Below are 22,518 nucleotides of genomic sequence, written 5' to 3'. Positions count from 1 at the left end.
TTTAATAGTCGAAAGTAATTGGACGTTAACTAACCCCCTCTCATGCCCAACATTTTCCAAAACACGTACAATCAAAATTTTGAGGTAGCTATTTTATGAACGTAGTTGAAAGGTCTGGAAATTATGTCTTTGAAGATGACAATCCCCACAGCCCTCAGGGCAAGGGTTGTAAGTTATGCCCTGGGGGCATATGATGCTTTTTATAGAAAGTGTTATTGTAAAACTTCAAAAAGGACTCATTCGATTGAAAATTGAAAGGGCTAGTTCTCTTTTTAATAGTTGAAAGTAATTGGAGGGCAATTAATTACCCTCTCATGCCCACCATTTCCGCAAACCCATCCAATCACAATTTTAAGATATTCATTTTGTTCAACATAGTTGAAAGTTCTGGAAATTAGGTATTTTAGGATGACAACCCCCTCAGGGCAAGGGTTGTAAGCTATGCCCTGGGGGCATATACGGTTTTTATAGAAAGTTTTGTTTTAGAAACTTCAAAAAGGGCTTATTTGATTGGCAATTGAAAGGGCTAGTGCCCTTTTTAATAGTCAAAAGTGAACAGAGAGCAACTAACTTTTAAGCATGAGAATCTAGAAGCAGTCCCAATATAATGAAACCGGGTGGTCCTTGTCGGCCAACCGTCTAGAGCCAGGCGAGAACCATGCCATCATAGAATGGGATGGGAGGTTGTAAGGAAAGATCTAGGGGAAATGGGAATCTCTTGGAAGGGTGTAAACAGGGAGGTTTTAAATAGATTGGGGTGGAGGAGGAGCGTGTGTAGCTGAGTTGACCTTAGGCGACTTAGTGCTGCAGTGAGTTGTTAGTTGTAGTAGTATTAGTAATTGTTATTATTGATATAATTTTTAATAGTAGATATGGAAGCTACCCAGTCTGTTATTAGTTTATTAGTGACACATATATATATATGATGGAATTTTTAGAAAAAAACTAGTTTAAGATTTACTCTCATGCCCACCATTTCCCCAAACACATTCAATTAAAATTTTTAGATTGCCATTTTGTTCAACGTAGTTGAAAGTTATGGAAATTATGATTTTGACGATGATAAACCCCCCAAACCCCTCAGGGCAAGGGTTGTAAGTTATGCCCTGGGGGCATATAAGGTTTTTAGAGGGGCATATATGGTTTCGTAGAGACTTCAAAAAGGGCTCATTTGATTCGAAATTGAAAGGGCTAGTGCCCTTTTTAATAGTCGAAAGTGATTGGAGGGTACCTAGCCCCCTCTCACGCTCACTGTTTTCCCAAACACATCCAATAAAAATTTTGAGATAGCCAGTTTGTTCAACATTGATGCAAGTATTGGAAACTAGGTCTTTGAGGATGACACTCCCCCTAGAGCCCTTAGGCTCTGTGTCATGCCCTGGGGGCATACAATGTTTTTTTTTTATAAAAAATGTTGTTGTAGAAACTTCAAAAAAGGCTCATTCAATTGGAAATTCAAAGGGCTAGTGCCCTTTTTAATAGGCTAATAGAAACTGATTGGCGGACAACTAACCCCCTCTCACACCTGCTATTTCCCTAAGCACTACAAATCAAAATTTTGAGATAGCGTTTTTTTCAACGTAGTTTACATTTCTGGATATTATGTCTTTGAGGATGATACCCCCTCCCACGCTCCACAGGGCAAGGGTTGTAAGTTATACCCTGGGGGCATATAAGATTTTTATAGAGTGTTGTAATAGGAACTTTAAATGTTTTAAATGTAAATTCTTTTAAATGTTTTAACTTTTATAACTTTAAGAAATCAAAAATTAATTAAGATTTAAGGAATAAATATCAGCATGTGTATAATAAACTGACAATGCACATTTTTTTCACTAAATTCATTCGAATATTATTCAGTAAAGTACAAATTATATTCTGACTTTTAGAAAGCATAGGGTTTAGAACCCTACTCAGATTAATTTCTGCTCGTTTTGAGTTTGACTTATTTTAATTTCTGTTTGTTTTGGGTTTCATTTATTGATTGATACTGATTTGTGGTAACTGTAATGGAGCTCTTTACTATTTTTTTTGAAAAACTTATTTTGTACAAAAATTTTTTTTGATTTATACCACAAAAAATCTCTTTAGTCCTAATTATTTTCTTGAGTCTATTTTAGACACAGAAAAAAAAACCCAACTAAATGAGGCTTTTATGTATTGCAAATAAGAATTTTCTTTTTGCTTAAATTGTTTTCTAGATTTTGTTTTAATATATAAAGTGAGTGGAACCTTTATGTAGGCTATTGCAATCAAGGGTTTTTTCTGCTTATATTGCCTTCTAGACTAAATTTTAGACATGGAAAAAAAAAATACAAACATTGAGACCTTTATGTGTTGTAACTAAGATTTTTTTTTTTGCTCAGATAATTTTCTAGACTCTATCTTAGAAAAGAAAAAATAAACCAAGTGGGACCTTTATACATTGATATTAAGATTTTTTCTCAGTTTGCTTACTAGACTCTATTTTAGACAAGGAAAAAGTAAATAATAATGGGACCTTTACCATTTGTATTGTAATAAAGCAAAGCTATTACTTTTTGTTAATTCATTTAAATTGCCTTTGTATGTTACCATTGCCTATTAATTGTAGTACATATTGGTCTCATTGTTAGCAGTGGTGTCGTTTGTGATGTCAAAATCGTGTTGGCTGTAAAGTAAAAATTAAGAAACTTGAACAAGGAATTTTGATGGAGATTTGTCTACTGGTGTGAACTCTGAGTGAACACAAACACTTAAAAATGTTTTAAAATGCCCAAGGATCCTTTTGCTTGTTTCAATAGTGGCCTGGGCATCAAATTTTAGACTATCATCAACCAGTATGCCAAAATTATTGCTTCCACCTGGTTCTCTAATGCCATTTTCTGGCCAGGAAGTACTTGTGTTTTTAGATGTTTCTATTTTTGTTTTGTACTCAATCAAATAGAAAATAAAACACTTGACAGATTTTGGTGATTTAAATTTTTGTATGAACAATTGATGATGTCCGGTTCATCAGAGTACCCAACATGTTTCTAATCCTTTACCTGCTTTCATTTGTGGCTTTTCTAATACGATTTTTTTGCTCATATTTTTTTAATTTTATTGTTTGTAAGCATACGTTTTGTTTTTTAGGTGTGACAATATGGAAAAAGTGAAAGAAAATATTATTGAGGATATCAGGCATGGAAAGCTTGATCCAGAACATGCTTTAAATGAAATCACCAAGGCTGTTTGTCAATGTAAAATCAAAGATACTATTGCAGACATTACCAACAAGTTGATTTGTGTCAATCCTGAATCAGAAGCTACTCTACTATTCTTTGCACTTGCTGAGAGTTATATAGATAGTCTACAGAACTCTGCCATTACATGTTTAAGTTGCTTAAATCATACTTTAAAGGGTGCTAGTTTAGAGTCTCGTGGGAAAAGTAAGCGTAAAAACAAAGGTGGAAGTAAGAAAAAAGATAGTTACATACCAGGGCTAGTCAAATCTGTCAACAGTGGTGTTTGTCTTTTGTGGTTCAGAAGAGACTTAAGACTAGAGGATAATGCTGCCTTGTTTGATGCCTGTGAAAATTATGATTCTGTTATACCAGTTTTTCTTTGGAGCCCACTGGAAGAAGGAAATTTGAGTACAGGTGGTGCAACAAAGTTTTGGCTAGAGAACTCTTTGAAATCTCTTAGAAAAAGCTTACAGACATCTTATTCTTCTACTTTGATTGTTAAAAAGTGCAACAATATTTCCAATGAATTAGTTGCTTTGATAAGAACAACAAATGCCAAGAAAATCTGTTGGACTGCTTTGTATGAACCAGAAATCAAGAAAAGAGATGATAAAATAATGAAAATCCTCAAGAAAATGGGCCTAGATGTGCAAATATACCATTCTTATTTACTTTATAGGCCAGATAAAGTAAGTATTTCCAAAGGGGAGGTTCAAATTGTCACATTCTAAGAGAAGAAGAGGAAAATTTGAATACCGTACTGATGGTGCAACAAAGTTATGGCTAGAAAACTCTTTAGGTCTCTTAGAAAAAGCTTATGGGATATCTTATTCTTCTACTTTGATTGTTAAAAAGTGCAATAATCTTTCCAATGGATTAGTTGCTTTGATTTGAACAACAAATGCCATGAAGATTTGTTGGACTGCACATTAATCTTATTCACTTTACAGACCAAGTAAAGTATGTCTAAAGGTCCTGACAGGGAGAGGGGGCAATTTGACTGGTTCCAAGAGAGGAAAAAACAAGTTTTGATGGGGCCACAAAGTTATGGCTAGAAAACTTTTTGAAATCTCTTAGAAAAAGCTTACAGACATCTTATTCTTTGAATCTGGATGTTAAAAAGTACAATAATATTTTCAATGAATTAGTTTCTTTGATATGAACAACAATGCCAAGTAAATATATTGGACTGCTTTTCATTAATCAGAAAAAAAAGAGATAATGAAAACCCTGCAGAGAATGGGCCTAGATGTGGAAATATATAATTCTTATTTAATTTATAGGCGAGATAGAGTAAGGATGTCTGAAGGTTCTGACATACAGAGGGCACAAATTGACAGGCTCTGAGAAGGAAAGAAGTGAATTAGATTCCTGGATGTGCAATAGAGTTTTGGCTAGAAAACTTCAAATCTCTGAGAAAAAGGCTATTAACACCTTATTCTTCTGCTTTGATCATTAAAAATGCGAAATATTTCTAATGAATTATTTACTTGGATAAGGACAACAAATGCTAAGAAAATTTCTCAAATTGCTTTGTATAAATCAGAAACCAAGAAAAGAGATGACGAAATAATAAGAACCCTGAAGAAAATAGGCCTAAATATGCTAACATATCTTTCTTATATACTTTATAGGTCAGGGAGGAGTAAGCAATGCTTAAGTTTCTGACAGGGGAGGAGGGCAAATTGACAGGTCCTGAAAGGGGAAGAAACAAATTTGAGTAGCCTACTGGTGGTGCAACAAAGTTTTGGCTAGAAGAATCTCTAAGAAAAACCTTTGATTGTTAAAAGGACAACAATATTTACAATGAATTAGTTACTTTGATTAGGACAATAAACGCCAGGACAGTCTGTTGGACTGCTTTGTATGAACCAGAAATATAGTACAGAGATGATAAAAAATTAAAACTCTTAAGGAAATTGGTCTAGACGTGCAAATACATTATTCATGTTTAGTTTACAAGCCAGATGAAGTAAGTATGTCTAAGCATTCTAACAGGGGGGGGGGGGAGGGGTAGATTAACACCTGGAAGACATAAACTGCTAAAATAGTCAAAGTATTTAAAATCTTTTTTTTTTTATTGAATTATAACCTTGGAACAGTTTTTGCAGATCTCCTTGATCATATTGCCAATTCTACGTCTGCTTCTATTTTTCTGTAAAGAGTTTCTTTTGTATGTATCATTTAATGCTTATCATTAATTGCCAATTCTACGTCTACTTTTATTTTTCTGTAAAGAGTTTCTCTCTTTTATGTATCATTTAATGCATATTATTAATTGCCAATTCTACGTCTACTTTTATTTTCCTGTAAAGAGTTTCTCTCTTTTATGTATCATTTAATGCTTAGGCTATCATTAATTGCCAATTCTACGTCTACTTTTAATTTTCTGTAAAGAGTTTCTCTCTTGTATGTATCATTTAATGCTTAGGCTATCATTAATTGCCAATTCTACGTCTACTTTTAATTTTCTGTAAAGATTTTCTCTCTTTTATGTATCATTTAATGCTTATCATTAATTGCCAATTCTACGTCTACTTTTATTTTTCTGTAAAGAGTTTCTCTCTTTTATGTATCATTTAATTCTTATCATTAATTGCCAATTCTACGTCTACTTTTATTTTTCTGTAAAGATTTTCTCTCTTTTATGTATCATTTAATGATTTTGTCGTATTGAATTAAATTATAATTTATTTGTGATCCGTTTTAAAGACAAATACAAACAGAGTGTAACAATAGAAAAGAAGGAAAATGCCAATTAAAACACACAAAAAAAAACTAAATTTAGGCACGATAATAGCACAATCCGGGAAGTGATCAATAAAAAAGTTCACAACATATGTGAATGCACATAATAAACCCCCAAAAGTTATGTATGGTGCCATTTTTGCCTTGAAAAAACTCTCTTCCATTTTTAGTATTATGTCTGGTACCAATTTCGCTCAAAATCAGGGAAAAGAGAGAACATAAGGGGAATCTCCAAAAATTATGTCTGGTACCACTTCTCCCTCCTATAGAGGGAGAGAAAAGTTTAACCATGAGAACGTGATACCTGCTGTTTTGGTGATAAGGGTTTAGGGTTTTTACCATACTGGCCAATATCTTCTTGTCAAAATCTTTTAATTGTTTCTCATGCTTTTTTGGGAAAAGGGGAATTTTTGTTATCTGCCGAGATACATATGTTAGATAAAAAATTCCAGATCACAAATTAATGTTCGAATGAGGAATATATTGAGGTTTAGTTCTAAGAGAAGGAATCCATGAATTAGGCTGAGGGATTTTTCCATTTTAATAAGGGTTTTTTGAAGCTAGAAAAGTTTTAGCAGTTTTTGAAATTTTAGTTTAAACTAGAATTTGGTTTGGTTTTTCTTATAATATCTCAAATGAGGGGGGAAGGCTCTTCTTTTTTTGTAAATCTGGCTGTCATTATCCATTTTCCTGTGGGGTGACTTTAGCTCACAATTAAAAACTTTTATAACAAGCTTATGTCTATTTATCAAGATTTAGCCTGAATAGAGGAAAATCAGAAGTTGTGATTAAGATTATGTTTAACTGTAATTATATTTTCCTTGCAATTTCTCTTTTAAAGGTTTATTATACTGAATAGATCGGATTTCAAGTATTATTTGAAGTGAAAAATTGCAGTTCCTACGAATCTTACTTTCTCATGTGTATATGACCATACGTGGACCCAATCGAAACTCTTGGGTAGGTGGGATTTAGTGATTTTTTTAAGGCAAGGTATGAATGCCACAAGAAAGCGTGTATTGGCTCTCCCTTCTACTTTGCGTAGGTGAGGGTATGAACCTAGGTGCCGACACATCTAGAGGATCAGAGGATCATTTTTTTGTAGGATGTAAGGGGAAGGGTCATCTCCTTGAGGCATGTAGGCTGAATTCCACTGGACTAATCGGAGATCTGGAGAAATTTCTACATAAAATTGAATCAGGATGTTACAATACATTGAATCAGTATTTGTTCCATTCATTCTAGGTGCAAACAGAAGGAGTCGGCTTACGAGGAATAGGGTCTGTGACTCATTTCCTTGAGGCCTGTAGACTGAATTCTCCTGGACCAATCGGGGACCCTCTGCCCAAACCTGGAATAATACCTCTACCCTCGTCTTGGCCAAGTTCTGATGAAATAGAAGATTTAGGTTTATATGTTCCTCCGCGAAGGAAAGATGGAACCCTAGTTGACTGGGCGGCCAATTTCAGACGCTTCTGGAAATTTGGAGAAGAAGGAGCCCATCGAAATCTCAAAAATTTTCTTTCTGAAGGTCTGTGTTCTCCTTTGAGATAAGAAAACTACCGAACTTGTTTTGCTGTCTCTACTTTTCTCTCTTCTATTTTTTCTCAGTTTTCCATATTTTCCTCCTTTCCGTTTTTTTATCTTTCTTTTCCATTTTCAGTCTTACGTTACCTCAGTCAGTAAAACTGTTGTACTGTCGACATGTGTAGACTTCTATTTGAATTATTCTAAGCAATTGTTTCTTAAACAGGGGGAGGGGGGAGAGGGTCACGATCCCATGGAAATAGGGCCACGGACAGTCAGAAAAAAATCGAACTATTGTGTGTGAAAGGACCTTTTATTTGACAATTAACAGTTTTAAATCGAATGTCCATAAAAAAACAAAAGACAAAACTTAGCAAAATTAATTAGTTTTTTGATTGATTGATTCCTAATTAACTTATTAAATTATGTAATCACAAACACACAAAAATCACATACATAATACTCACAAGGACCCTGCTCTCATCCTGTATCACGACTGAGGAAAAACCCTTTGAGCTGGGATTTGAATGACGAAACTGATTCAGAGTCACTTATGCTGTCCGGGAGGCTATTGCAGAGGGTTACACCCACAGTTTATATAATATACCAGTAAGTTTACCGCAGATGATTTCTGGCTCTTCATTCTCGGTGCGAACAAAAAGCTCCTTCCACTCATTTCTGCACTTATTGTCCACTTATTGGTTGAGTCGGCCAAGTGGTTTTGTCAGTACTTGTTCCGTAGGTGATTATTCTTTGTCTAACCGTGAAAAGATCTAATGCCGCTTATGTTCATATCTGCAAAAACGTTCTCTGGAGCACTCGCACCTCGGTCTGGGTTTTTATAATTGGTGAGATAGGGAAAGATCATACAGGATAATTATATAAACTGTGGTTACACCCATGTGACGTAACACATGGGCTGACCTAACTATAATAATTATTTATTATAAGCCAAAAAAAAAAAAAAAAGGCCATACACAACAGTATTCTTAATTACACTCAACAAGAAAAATAACATAAATATCAAGTTTCACTCATTGATGTCAACGCTTCATTTACATATTTACATAACTGCCTGATTGTCCTTTTTACAGTCGTTTTCAGGATCCCCAGGAGCTCAAATGTTACCACCCTCAAAATACTTTCCCCTTAATAGAGAAAGTTGCTGGTACTCGACGAGAATATGGGATATCTTCTTAATATCCAGATTACATCCGGGGTAAGAATAAACCGCATCTGCATCTATATTTCTCTTTCCATTTAATAACTCATCGGCATTCCCAGTATGATATGAATGATTAAAAGAATTAGAAGAAAAAAATATCCACAAAATATGCTGGTGCAACATCATTAAAACATTGGGTTACCAGTGTTAGTAAATGCTGACCCCCAATGAACCCATATTCAAAATTTTAAAATAACTATATCAAGTAAGTGTATCATTAAAATTAGCACAATCCACCAATAGACGAATTGCTTTGTTTTGAATTATCTGAATTCTTCTATAATTAGCATGAAAATTACTTGCTTAAAAAGCATACCGATATACAATATAAGGTTGTATAATTGTACCATAAATAATAGTTAATACACCAACCGGTTACGAAAACGATATACAAAAAAAGTATTTATTTACCATATTAAAATAAAACACAAACATGTACTTTACCACAAGGCCTAACAACATATACAAACATACACAACAAAAATAGTATTTATTTATCACAAGGCCTAACAGCATAATATGTATATGTTATGCAAGTATCAAAGGCAGGATTGAGTGCAGCACCAGTTGAAATTTATTTTTACAACACACATACAAACAAACACAAACGAGATATTTTCTTTTTCTTAATATTTCCTTAAAAGCATTAGCATTTGAAATTTCGAAAATTTAAATCTAGAATTTTGTGTGTTCCAGAAGTTAAGGAAAGTGTGTCGAATTAAGAAACCTGTTCTTGTTGTTAGATGGAAGCCAATTATAATCTCCTTTTTTCCAGGGGTTTGGGAATATGCTGCTAAAAATTTTAAGAAATGAATCTTAAAATAGGGTTCAAATCAGGTTAATATTGAATAAAATTATAATAGAGCTATACTATTCACTACTAGAAATAAAAGGTCTTAAGCCGAACTGACCTACCATGACAAGACAAAGAGAAAATCTCGAAAAAAAACCAATAAAAAAACAAAAAAAACGGGTCTATGGTTACTAAGAAGAAAAGCAAACAATCACACAAATAAATAAAAGTTCAAATGGGACCATGACAAGACAAAGAGAAAATCTCGAAAAAAAACAAAAAAAACAAAAAAAAAAAACGGGTCTATGGTTACTAAGAAGAAAAGGAAACAATCACACAAATAAATAAAAGTTCAAATGGGAATAAGTCCTTTTATTAGACAGTGAAGACAGATACAAAAACTCTGGATATTTCTATCAAATACACCAGTCTACGTCGATAAAATAAAAGTTATTATTCTCGGTCATATATAGTTTCCGGTTCATACCTCGATCACACAAATATTTCCTCTGTATAAAACTAGGCGTCTTCAGCGTGAAGAACTCAAATAACCTAAAACATGACAATTTAAAAGAGGAAAGGGATAAAATCTAAAATAAAAAGGATAAAAATAAAAAGATTAGGTTATGATTGGTTTTAGATTTTAGTCCTTTTCCCTTTAAGTTGTATTCTTTTTGTATCATTTCTGCTATTAACGCTGAAAACGCTCATTTTTATACAGGCTTAATATTTGTCGTGATTGTTGTCTTTTCAGGCCATAGACTCGATATTTTTTTCGAGATTCCTCTCTTTGTTTGCTAGAAATGGAAAGATAAAGGCTTTAATCTTGGAACTAATTTAGGGGATCATCAGAAGCAAATCTATAGCGTTGCCTATAGTAAAGACCATAATACGTCAATATTGTTATTTATTATATATATTAGATTTTTGGAAACTGACTAGCGCCAGTTTCAACTTTTATAAGTTGCCATACTCTTTTACTAAATCCTTCAACATTGCCACTTTTTCATAATTTACAAAATTTGGTTGCATCATTACACCTTTAAGACGGAAACAGTATCTTGATATTTTCAAAAATTTAATGAAAATTAATGGAAATTAAAATTTAATGAAAAGTAAAAAAAAAAAATTATAATGTTAGAAATGTACTTTAGCGCCCTACGGTTTTATTTCCTGAATCGGAAAAATGCAGACACAATCTGAAAGAATAACTAGTGTAAACTTTTTATTTTAAATCTTTCTTTAAGACGGAAACAGTATTTATTGAAAATTAATGAAATTATTTATTGAAAATTAAAAATTTTCAATAAATTTTTGAAAAATTAATGAAAATTAAAAATTTAATAAAAAGTAAAAAAAAATTTATAATGTTAGAAATGTACTTTAGCGCCCTACGGCTTTATTTCCTGAATCGGAATGATGCAGACACAATCTGAAAGAATAACTAGTGTAAACTTTTTTTTTAAATATTTCTTTCTTTAATAGTGACCAGTGAGATCGTAATCAGCTTTCACAAAAACTCTAAAAATTTTAAATTCAATTTTAGATTAAACCTAAAATGCAGCCAAAGAATTATTTTGCGGCAAAGCTTAGGAAGTCATACCGTCTATTATATGGTTTCAGTAGGCTCCATATTATCATTCTACAACACAGGTTTCTTTTCTGTCCTATTGTCTGTCAATTAAAAAGTGGTGGGGCCATATCATAGGAATAAAGTTTGTTTCTAAATGCTCAACTATGAAAATTGCTTCAGTAAATTCTAAAATCAGGAATAACCAAAATGGCATTTCGACATATCTCTTATCAATCTCATGGCTTTTCCAGTGAAATGATACTAATAATGATAAAAAAGATAAAAATAATAACACTAATAATAATAAAGTAGAAATAAAAAAATGACAGTGACAAAAAATATCACAAAAATATGAATATTTTACAAAATAAAGTGATTTTAATAGTTTTTGAAATATAAGAATACCACTGAAAAAGAAAGACGGAAGCAGTGTCTGGATTTTTTCAAAAATTCTATAGCTTGAAACGAAATCATGCAAAGAATATTTCCATTTTGTCCCTTGAGAAGTTATCAGACTGAAAAACTGAGAGGAGTTTTGGCTTGGATTCATTATAAGCCTTTTGAGATTTTTTTTTTCTTTCGAGACTTCTCTCATTGTTTGTTAGAAATAGAAAGGTAAATGCTTCAATTTTGGGCCTAATTTAGGCGATCATACCGCTAAAAAGGCCAAGAAACAATGCCGTAGGCTCATGACTCATGAACCATGCTGTAGCCTCATGAGCGCATAGTCACGCAAAAATATGCGTTTTAAGGACAGACTGAAAGCTTCTATAGAAAAATACATATATATAATGTATATTATTTATATTATTATATTATATATTATTAATATTATTTATAGAAATAATAAAGTATTATTGGCGCATGTGAGGTACGTAAAAATATTATTTTGCTATACTATTGTTTCCCACTAAATTTTGTTTTCCTTAAAATTACTCTAATGCATTTACTGGCAGCATAATTTGTATGTATAGGCCATTGAATTTTCTTTTTATTTGTCTTTTTTTTATTTGTTTCCGTGTCTTTTAGAAGTAATCATGTCTAATCTCTAGTCTCCTTTTAGAGTGATTATTTAAAAAGCTTTATCCACAAAATAAGTTTCTAAAAAAAAAGTAAAGAGCTCCATTAAACCAAAAATAAGTAAAAATAAAGTTAATAATCTTCCAGGCGTAAAACCACCACAAATCACCGTCAATAAAGAAATGAAACTCAAAACGAACAGAAATTACAATAAATAACCACATCAAATTGAAAATGAGAAGAATTTAATACGAGTAGGGCTGACCACTCCCATGCTCTCTCAAGTAGTCCCCGAAGCCGCGCCACGCCGACATGACAGCGGCGAATGTGTGATTTAGTTTCGGTGGCGGCGCACCGCCAGGCGCGCCAAATTTTTTTTTTTTGCGGCGCGCCGCTGATTTCTGACCAGCAGCGCGCCACGGCGCGCCGATTTTTCTGATTAAAAATAATAATAAAAATTCCACTTCACCAAGCACGTTCAACCTCAACTTGATTTTAGTAAGGATTCTAAAATGGTTGGCTAAAAACATACAAGAACAATATGACACAACAGGAATTTGTTGGGCCGTGCGTTCAGTTACAACTGATGTAACAAAAGTGAGTTTGTTTGCTCTGCCTGGAGCCATTGAGCATCGATAAATACATGAAACCCAAAACGAACAGAAATTACAATAAATAACCGAGTCAAACTCAAAACGAGCAAAAAGAGCAAATTATATTCTGGCCATCTGGGGGAAGGCATAGGGGTTTTGAGCCCAACTTATGTTAATTTCTGCTCCTTTTGAGTTTGACTCCGTTATTTATTGTAATTTCTATTCGTGTTTCTTTTGGGTTTCATTTATTTATCGATGCTGATTTGTGGTAGTTTCACGCTTGGTAGATTATTTGGTTTTATTTTTGCTCATTTTTATTTAATAGAGTTCTTTACTTTTCTTTGAAAAACTTATTTTGTGGAAATAGTTTTTTTAATTAATTTCTGTTCGTTTTATATTGACATAGTCTTTTCAGGGAAAATGAAAATAATACTTTAAATATTTTCGTTTTATTAAGAATTTATAGTTTGGCCTGCTATTTGTATGCTGGAAAAAAAAATTTCAGCAATTTTCAAGAACACAGACCCTTTTAAAAATCTGGTTACAAATAGTAGTGTTTAATTTAGTTTCATACCTCATCTAGTTGACCTGAAATGGAAAACTTCATACCATTCGCAAAAAAATCTGTTTACATTCTTTGATAGCTTGGATACGCTTACGCTATTTTGATTTGGTTAAATTTAAAGAGCAGAAGAAGCCCTGAAAGTTTGAACATAATACCCTCGGTCGTTCTTGGGATACTGTTGAGATGCCTTATTGGAAATTAGCATTAACACGGTGCATTTTGATTTAATCTTAAGGCAACATTAACTTTTTAAACATAAAGGTAAATGGGAGGGTGGGCGTAGGAGGGGGATTAGTTTCCCTCCAATCACTTTCGACTATTAAAAAGGACATCGGCCCTTTCTATTTTCAATCGAATGAGCCTTTTTCGAAGTTCCTACGACAACTCCTTCGATACGAAGTGTCCTGGTCTAAATAACAACAACAAAAATGTTACTATAAAAATGTCATGCCTTCCAATCACTTTCAATTGTTAAAAAGGGCACTAGGCCTTTCGATTTCCTATCGAATGATGCCTTTTTAGGTTTCTACGACAACGCTTTCTATTAAAACCTTATATGCCCATAGGGCATAACTTAAAACGCTTGCCCTGAGGGCTGTCGGGGGGGGGGGTTGTCATCCTCTAAGACCTAATTTCCAGAACTTTCAACTACGTTAAACAAAATGGCTATCTTAAAATTTCGATTGGATGTGTTTCGGGAAATGGTAGGCGTGGAAGGGGTCTTAGTTGCCTTCCATTCACTTTTGACTATTAAAAAGGGCACAAGACACTCCGATTTCTAATGTAATGAGCCTTTTTCGAAGTTTCTACGACAACTCCTTTGATACTAAATGCCCTGGTCTAAAGAAAAAAAAATAATATAGTTTGCCAAAATCGTTCTTATATACCGCCAGCGTACAACTTAAAACCAATGTACCAAGGGTTTTGGGGGAGTAACCTCCTCAAAAATATATTTACTGTCTGGAAATCAATTACTCTTAACAAAATAGCTCTCTTAAAATTTTGATTGGATGTGTTTTAGGAAATGGTGGGCGTGGAAGGGGTGTTAGCTGCCTTCAAATTACTTTCGACTATTAAAAAGGGCACTAGCTATTCAAATTTCCAATCGAATGAGCCCTTTTCGAAGTTTCTACGACAACTCCTTCGACACAAATTGCCCTGGTATGAAAAAAAAAACAAAAATAAATAAATAATACATTGTGCCAGCATTGTTCTTTCTTAGGCAGCGTGATTGCGCTGCCTATGATAACATCCTGAACCGCCTAATGCTCTTTTACCTAACTCTTTTCATCCGAAAAATCAGAAAGAAAAATGAACAGAATTTGAAAGTGGAAGGTAGAATTTTTGTTTCAAGAAAAATTTCTTCTTCTCCTTCCTACGAACCGATATACATGGCGAGCCCAAGATAACAGTATTTATCTTTAAGAAACAGATTAGCCGGGCTGACGGTTGAAGCTCGGAGGTCGATATCGATAAGCAAAAAAGAGAAAAAAAAATGGCGGCGTATTAGTGATGCCGCCGCCGATAGACGCAGCAGCGGCGTCAGTGCACTGATGCAAGCTCGGCGGTGCGCCACCGTTTTTTTTGTCGGTGGTGCGCCGCGGACTTTTCGGCGCGGCTTCGGGGTCTACTCTCAAGACCAGAACATAATTTGCACTTTACTGAAAACAAAATACATTTTAAATGTTGTCACTTTTTGTACTTTAATAAACCTGTTATTATTAAGAATTTAAGGAATAAGTATCAGTATGTATATTAAACTAACAATCAACGTTCATTTTTTTCTTGTTTTACTAAATCATTTTACTAAATTGCTTTACTAAATCAAAAAAATTAACTAAATCATTTTGTTTTTTTACTTATCCTCCTATTTCGGCTCTTAAACATGGTTGTAAGAATAAGAATGTTTTAAAAGTTTAAGCTTATAATTATTCTTCATCATATCGCTGCACGAATAGGAATAATAGTCTAATATGAACACCCATGCCTTTTTTTTCTTGTGCCTATGCTGCAAAGGAAGAAATGAAGATAAATTAATTGGATTATATTAAAAATACTATAATAAAACAATGAAATTAATAATAATATCACTCGTATTTTTTATATAAAAATAGAATCTTAGTCAAAAGTTAGAAAATGGAAGTTTTTGTTACCTGCTAAAATCAGTGGTAAAGACGAACTTGATAACACACCACTTCTAAAGTTATATCGAAGAATGTAAAATAATTAATCCCTCTATTAAGTGCCAGAACTATAAAGTGACGCTTTTTTTGGTCTGAAGTTCGCAGCTTTTTTAAGGGATAATGAGTTGCAGCTTTCGGAATAGATGCTCCTGTAAAATTTCAAACTTTGCCAAAAAAAGGTGCAAACATTGCAAAAAAAGATGCAGAAAGTCAAACTTTTGCGTAAACAGCAAGATATTGAGGAGGGAGCAATCTCCTAATATACGTAATGATTTCCGTTCGTTTTAAGTTTTAATGTTGCTCTTTACTTTCAACTGAAAAACTTGTTTGAATTGAAATTAATAATAATATCACACGTCTTTTTTGTACAAAAATGAAATTTTAGTAAAAAATTATTAGTCTGAAGTTTTCTTTTCATTTTTCATCTGCCTAAGTCAAAGGTAAAGACGGACTAGATAACACACCACTTTTAAAGTTCTATAGAACGGTGCAAAATTAATAATGACTACTAGACAAGGCCATACCAAGGAATTTTTTTTGGAGGGGGTTGGACTAAATTTTTTTTTTTTTGTGGGGGGGGGGGCTTACACAAAAAAACGCATTCAAAGTTTGTTTATGTCCATTTTTGTTGCGTTTTTACGAGTCAGACAAACATTTCGGGGGGGGGGGGGTTCAAACCACCTAACCTCCCCTCTGGATACGGCCTTGCTACTAGACAAGAAAAGCTCGCCAAGATGAAAAAAACAAGGATATTTACAGTAAGTGAAAATGCAACGCAAATATTTCGGTTGAGACCTTCGCTCAACCGTCCTTAGTGCCAAAAAAAGACCATAAAAAAACAACCACTAAAATAATAAAAACAAAACCGTAAAAAACACCAATAAAATAAAAGTAAGACCCTTTCCAAGTAACGATGAAAGGGTAACTGAATAAAAAAATCCAACAATGGATGGAATTAAATCCGAGCTCATTTTATTTAATGCTTTTCTAAAAGTCAATCGCTTACCAGGTCTGGTATCATGTAACTTTTGACTATTTTGCTAGATCGCGAAATATTATAATGTAGAAGAGACAAATCTGAATTAATTAATTCATTATAATTGGGGCTCAAAGAAGTTTCTCCCGTATCTCTATTTAGGGCTAATTTTTGGTGTATTTATTTCTTGATTTTGACTGCCTCGATTTTATTTTTTTTTGTCTTGTCATGCTGTAGTCTTAGAAATTATTTAATCACTCTATAGAGTATCAGAATTACAAAGTGAAGTTTATGTTCACAAAGTCACAGCTTTTTTTTTTAAAGGTGAGTCTATAAAAAAAATTCAAAAATTATCAAAATTATCTAAAAATTTAAAAAAATTATCAAAAAATTTAAAAATTATCAAAAAAAATTATTACTATCAAAGTTTTTTTTTTGTTGATAGTGAGTTCGCAACTTTCAGAATAGTTGCTATTCTTAAAGGAGAATTAAATAATCTTATAATATCTTGAAACATCATGAAATTACTCAAAACAATCATCAGTGCAAATAGAACTCAAACTAAGTTCAAATTGAACCACAAAAGGAGATGTTTTCTGCAAGAAGAAACCTGTTGGAGATCTGCTTTATTCTACAGGTTAATTCTAGTGTTCGATAATGGTTCTCTGCTTCTGTAAAATATAGGGGCAAATTTGGGGAAGGGTCTATTATAATCATAATACAGTAGAGCCCCGACTTTCCAAGGTAATGTGGACCAAGAGTACATCGGATAAACAAAATTCGGATAATTCGGATAAAAAAATTTCGGATAATTCGGATAAACAAAATTCGGATGATTCGGATAAACAATTCGGATAACACGGGCACTTTAGACAATCAAGAAGAAAACATACAATAAAATAAATAAAACTTGACCAAAGCTGTCAGATATGCGTCTGTTTTTGTATTATAGATGAAGAAATACAAAGATTGGCAGTGTAACATGATCACCAATGATGGTGATCTCGCAGTGCGCAGTGCCTTACACTATAAAAAAGAGTTTTATTTTTGTTCACCGCACCCTCACCACCACTCTATATTAGATTCCTATTTAAGTATAGTACCGTATGTTTTTTTATTTATTGATAATTAGCAAATCATAAAAATAACTGGCTTTATACTTTATCAGGATATGCAATTATACAAGTAGAATTACTTACTTGTACTTGTGGCGGGAATCAGGCGTTTCCACCTCGCCCGGCATCGATGATCTTGGAGACCTTCTTGGACCATGTTGAGCGATCTTCTGCCAGCTGCTCTGCAAAAGTAAGCCACTGAGTTGACCATCTGTGTCCGAACTTTCTGAATCCCCCGATAGGTTCAAGGTCTGATTTGGCCAGGTTCCACCAGTTTTTCCTCTGTCCTCCTTGGCGTCTCTTCCAGGAGCTAATAGGCTCGACTAGAAGTATTTGGCGAGGCAAGTATTCTGGCGGCTTCCGTAAAACATGGCCCAACCATTTCAAACGGCGTTCTTTAATAGTGAGCGCAACATCTCTTTGAATATTGCACATTCGACGTAGATCCGCGTTGGAGATACGGTCACGCAGCTGTATTCTGAGAATTCTTCGCAGACAGGTATGCTCAAACACCTTCAGTGCATTCTCATGCTGTAGTTTTACTGACCATGTTTCGCATCCGTAAAGGAGAACGGTGCGGACTAGTGCCATTTAGATTCGAACTTTCGTTCGGACACTGACTTCGCGGCGATTCCATAAGGGTTTCCGAAGGGTGGCAAAGACTGTCTGCGCTTTCTGTATTCTCTGTTGGATATCAGCGTCGGAAGATCCGTCAATACATATTTGGGAGCCTAAGTATGTGAAACAGTTGACTTTTTCCAGTTGAACTTGATTGACAGTTAGTGTGAATGGTCCTGTGTCGTGGTTAATAGCCATGAATTTCGTTTTCTCTGTGCTGACTTTCAAGCCGATCAGGTCTGCCCAGGCCACCACGTTGTCAAGCATGTTTTGAGCTTCTACGGGGTCTGACAGGAGGCCAACATCATCCGCATAATCGAGGTCAGTCAGTGAGAGATTATGTCCGATCTGAACTCCTGGATAGGACGACAGTGCATTTTCAAGCACCCAATCAACGCAATAATTGAACAGAGTCGGAGAGAGGATACACCCTTGTTTTACTCCGAACTCAACCAGGAATTCTTCAGTTTCTTCACCATAGACTCGAACTCGGCTCACTGACGCGTCATAGTATGCCTTCATCAGTTCAACAAACTTCAGTGGCATTCCGTCATTCTCTAGGATCTTCCAAAGTTTCTGGCGAGTGACAGAGTCGAAGGCGGCAATGAAGTCCAGGAACATCAAGATCAGGGGTAGATTATACCTTTCAAACTGCTGGATAATGAGGCGAAAAACGAAGATATTATCAGTACAGCCTCTACCTGGCCGAAAGCCGGCTTGATTTTCTCGGGTTCTTTCCTCCCTTGCCCCTTTGAAGCGGTTCAAGAGTATAATCCCGAATATTTTGACCGCAATGTCTATAAGACTTATTCCGCGGTAATTTTTGCATTCGGTTTTATCTCCTTTCTTATAGAAGAGGAGAATGACTGATGTCTTCCAATCTTTTGGGAAAGAATTGGACCTCCACACTTCTTCGAGAATGCCATGGAGCTGTTCAGCAGTGACCTCAGGGCATTGTTTGTACACATCCGGGAGGAGGCCATCTTCTCCTGGGGCTGTGTGGTTCTTCAGGGTCTGGATCGCTTTTAGTATTTCGGCTCTGGTCGGTGTGTCCAGCTCGACGTCGTAGGGTTCTTTAGAAACGGCAGGTGGGAAAGCATCAGGGGCGGATGATGGGGATGGGTTTAGGAGCATCTGAAAGTGATCCTTCCATCTTGCTAAGCGCTCCTTCTGACAACTGATGATTTTTCCTGATCTGTCTTTGACTATTTCTGAGACAGCAGCTTTCTTACCAACGGACTCTTTCAGGATCTGGTAAAGCTTGCGGGTATCATGTGAGCGTGCTGCTTTCTCTAACGACACGGTAGCATCTTCCCACATTTGGCGGCGGTCCAGACGGACAGAGCGTTTTACCTGTCTGCGAAGCTCTTTTGTTTCTTCTTTAGGGCCGCTCATCTTTTGTCTTCGCTCACCGACTATTGACAGGGTTCTAGCGGTAATCCAGTGCTGTCGTGTGATTTTTGCTAGGCCAAGGATCTCATCAGCAGTCTCTGTCATCACTGTTTTAAAGGTCTCCCATATCTTTTCGGGGGTTGGGTTTTCATCAGAACTGAGGGCGTCAAATCGGTAAGTCAGTTCCAAATTGAGGGCCCGCCGAACTTCTTTGTCTTGGAGCTTACCGATGTCGAATCCGGCCTTGGGTTTGTTTTTCCTCCGAGTTGCAAGACATAGCAAAATTTTTGCAGCAACAAGACTGTGGTCAGACCCAGACTGCGAGCCTGTGTCCGCGCCGTTGTAAGAGCGAGAGTCCTGTACGGAGCTTCTCCAGCGCTGGCGTACGAGAATGAAGTCTATTTGAGCCTTAGTGACACCGTCATTTGAATGCCAAGTTAAAAGGTGGCTAGGTTTGTGCTGAAATATGGTATTGGTGACAACAAGGTGGTTCATCAAGGCGTAGTTTAACAACCTTCGCCCATTCTCGCATCTGTGACCTTGTCCAAATTTTCCCAGGACTTGTCTTGTGGTTTGGTCAGAGGGACCAACTCTTGCGTTGAAGTCTCCAGCAACAATCAAGTAATCACGTGCGACAACAGAAGAAGACAGCTGCTGTAGCTCGCCGTAGAAATCATCCTTGGTCGTATCAGCAGCGTCACGGGTGGGAGCATAGGTAGAAATTATCGACACATCTGCGGGGTTTCCTTTTAGTCTGATTCTGGCAAGTCTACAGGAGACTGGTTCCCATTCTAGGAGAGCATTTCTGGTTCTTTGGTTCATGATGAAACCAACTCCGTGGAGTCCCGAATTATCCTCTACTCTGGAGTAGAAAAAATGGAATTGATGTAGCGTTTCAGGAGCTGTAATAACTATGGAGCCAGAACCTGAAATTCTGGTCTCGGATATGCAAAGTATGTCTATGTTGTACTTCTCCATCTCATGGACAAGAAAAACTTGCGTGGCTTCTTGTTTGACGGATCTTACATTCCAGCATCCACATTTATGCTAGATTTTGCCTGTTTAATGACTGTAGTGGGTTTTCCTAGATTTATGGCATGAAAAGGATTTTTCGACTTCGCCACCATATTCGAAGTCGCGTCGCCTGCCAGGAACGCCGTAATATGGTTGGCTTGTTTACTTCTCGACACCCGCGCCAATACAGGGGCCGCGTCGCTTGCCGGGGACGCCGTAGCCGTTACAACTTTTCTTCTAGGTCTCAGATCCATCGATATTTCTTGGGAATAGAGTTGACCGCAAGGTCCCAAGTCTTGCGGGTCACCCGGAGCGCGTTGGCCACCAAATCGCTCGGCGTGGAGCTCAGTGGTGTTTACATCCTTCCATCGCTTTGAGGTGCGCTGACGGATTTCCTCTGCTGCCCAGAGACGGAAGATCGAGCCTCATTGCCTGTAACTACCATCAATGCCATGGAGGTATACAAGCTTAGCTTGACCTTTAATTCCCACCTGGAATCAGCAAGGGCTTCAGGAAAGGGCTAAACCGGTTAACCGGAACTCGGTTAGTCGGGGCTGGGATTACCGTGGCTCTGCTTTATATTAAAACTTAAACGTTACGATGCGTCCCCAAAAACTGAATTCGGACGAATGTCCGAGACGTGCATGTGGAAGAACTAATTTCATTTCTTATTTGGTTATCGTTTCTTCTGAAAGCTTAACTGTTATTTTACTTTTTTTTTTATAATTCGTACAAACGCGGTAGTCATTCACAGGGCTCCCCAATAATAATCTACAAGACAATGGTCTTATAAAGAAACATTGGAACCCTGATCCACCCCAAAAGCTATTTCAAATAACTGATGATAAACTGATAAGCATTGAACCTCAAGCAATTTCAATGAAAAGATGTCGACATCATTTAATGTCACCCTTAATAAATTTTAAGCGATTGCGCCATTTCACGGAAATAGGGGGGGGGGGTAATTTATTTTTTAAAATCTAGGGGGTATAATTTATTGTTTTTGGCATTATTTTGAAACGCGTCCTAAAAAAGTCATTAATTGAAAATACAAGAAATTTTTTTTTTAATTCTGGGAGTCTGGAGAATTTTATGGTTTCTCTAGTTCTACTTCTCCTCGGGGTCTTCAGCTCTGATTTAGTCTTCCTCTTTTGCCTTCTTTTTTTGTGTGTGAAGGTGCTAGCAGTTTTGGCAAAGATTTTTACCTCCAAGTTTGGCCTTTTCTTGAATGTCTAGTCTTTAGATGAGATTTTTAAATTCAAAATCAAAAGGGGTATATTTTGGAGTCACATCAGCATGAACAAAGTTGGAGTTTTCAATGTGAACCTTTCAAAAGGCTGAAAACCAGTCAAATTGTTTTGACAAAAATAAGGCCTAATGTGAACGTGACTTTTTTCGGTAATTACGATCAATGAGAAAATCTAAAATCAAACAGTTCGTGGTAACAAACTGTAAGTAAGGAGCGACCCTGCTCAATAATAATAGAAACTCTAAAAAATGAAATTTTGATACCAATAGATTCATCAAAAGAATCGTATTTTTATGCTGATTTTAAATATGTAAGTTTCATGAAGTTATATTTAGTCTTACCCATCAAAAGTTACGAGCTGGAGAAAATTTGCCTTATTTTCGAAAAAAGGGGGTAACACCCCATAAAAATTATAGAATCTTATTGAAAATCTCACCATCAGATTTAGCGTATCCGATAACCCTACTGTAGAGGTTTCAAGTCCTATCTGCAAAAATGTGGAATTTTGTATTTTTTGCCTGTTTATTTTTATTTATTTTTTTTTTTTTCCCAGTGGTGATCGTATTAACCCAGTGGTCCTAGAATTTCACGAATGGGCTCATTCGAACGGAAATTAAAAGTTTTAGTGACCTTTTGAAGTGATCGTGACCAAAAAAATTGGACGGTAACTAGGCTCTCTTCAACGCTCATTTTTTCTCTAAGTAACCGGATCAAAAATTTG

At 35.5% G+C, this 22,518-nt stretch overlaps 1 protein-coding gene across 1 annotated transcript in view; it reads left to right on the top strand.

Annotated features, from left to right (window-relative positions):
- The window catches only part of LOC148949172 (uncharacterized), a 163,487-nt gene that overhangs the window by 5,494 nt on the left and 135,475 nt on the right, over positions 1-22,518 (top strand). Inside the window, exons 2-3 of the mRNA XM_089093216.1 lie at positions 3,115-3,895; positions 7,200-7,485. Of these exons, the coding sequence (XP_088949342.1) occupies positions 3,115-3,895; positions 7,200-7,485 (1,067 nt within the window). The remainder of the gene's footprint in view (positions 1-3,114; positions 3,896-7,199; positions 7,486-22,518) is intronic.

The sequence above is a fragment of the Artemia sp. Qi Xiang Cuo genome, chromosome 8, assembly GCF_049724085.1.
Source record: "Artemia sp. Qi Xiang Cuo chromosome 8, ASM4972408v1, whole genome shotgun sequence".
Classification (NCBI taxonomy): domain Eukaryota; kingdom Metazoa; phylum Arthropoda; class Branchiopoda; order Anostraca; family Artemiidae; genus Artemia; species Artemia sp. Qi Xiang Cuo.
This window is presented reverse-complemented; position numbering and strand designations above follow the sequence as displayed.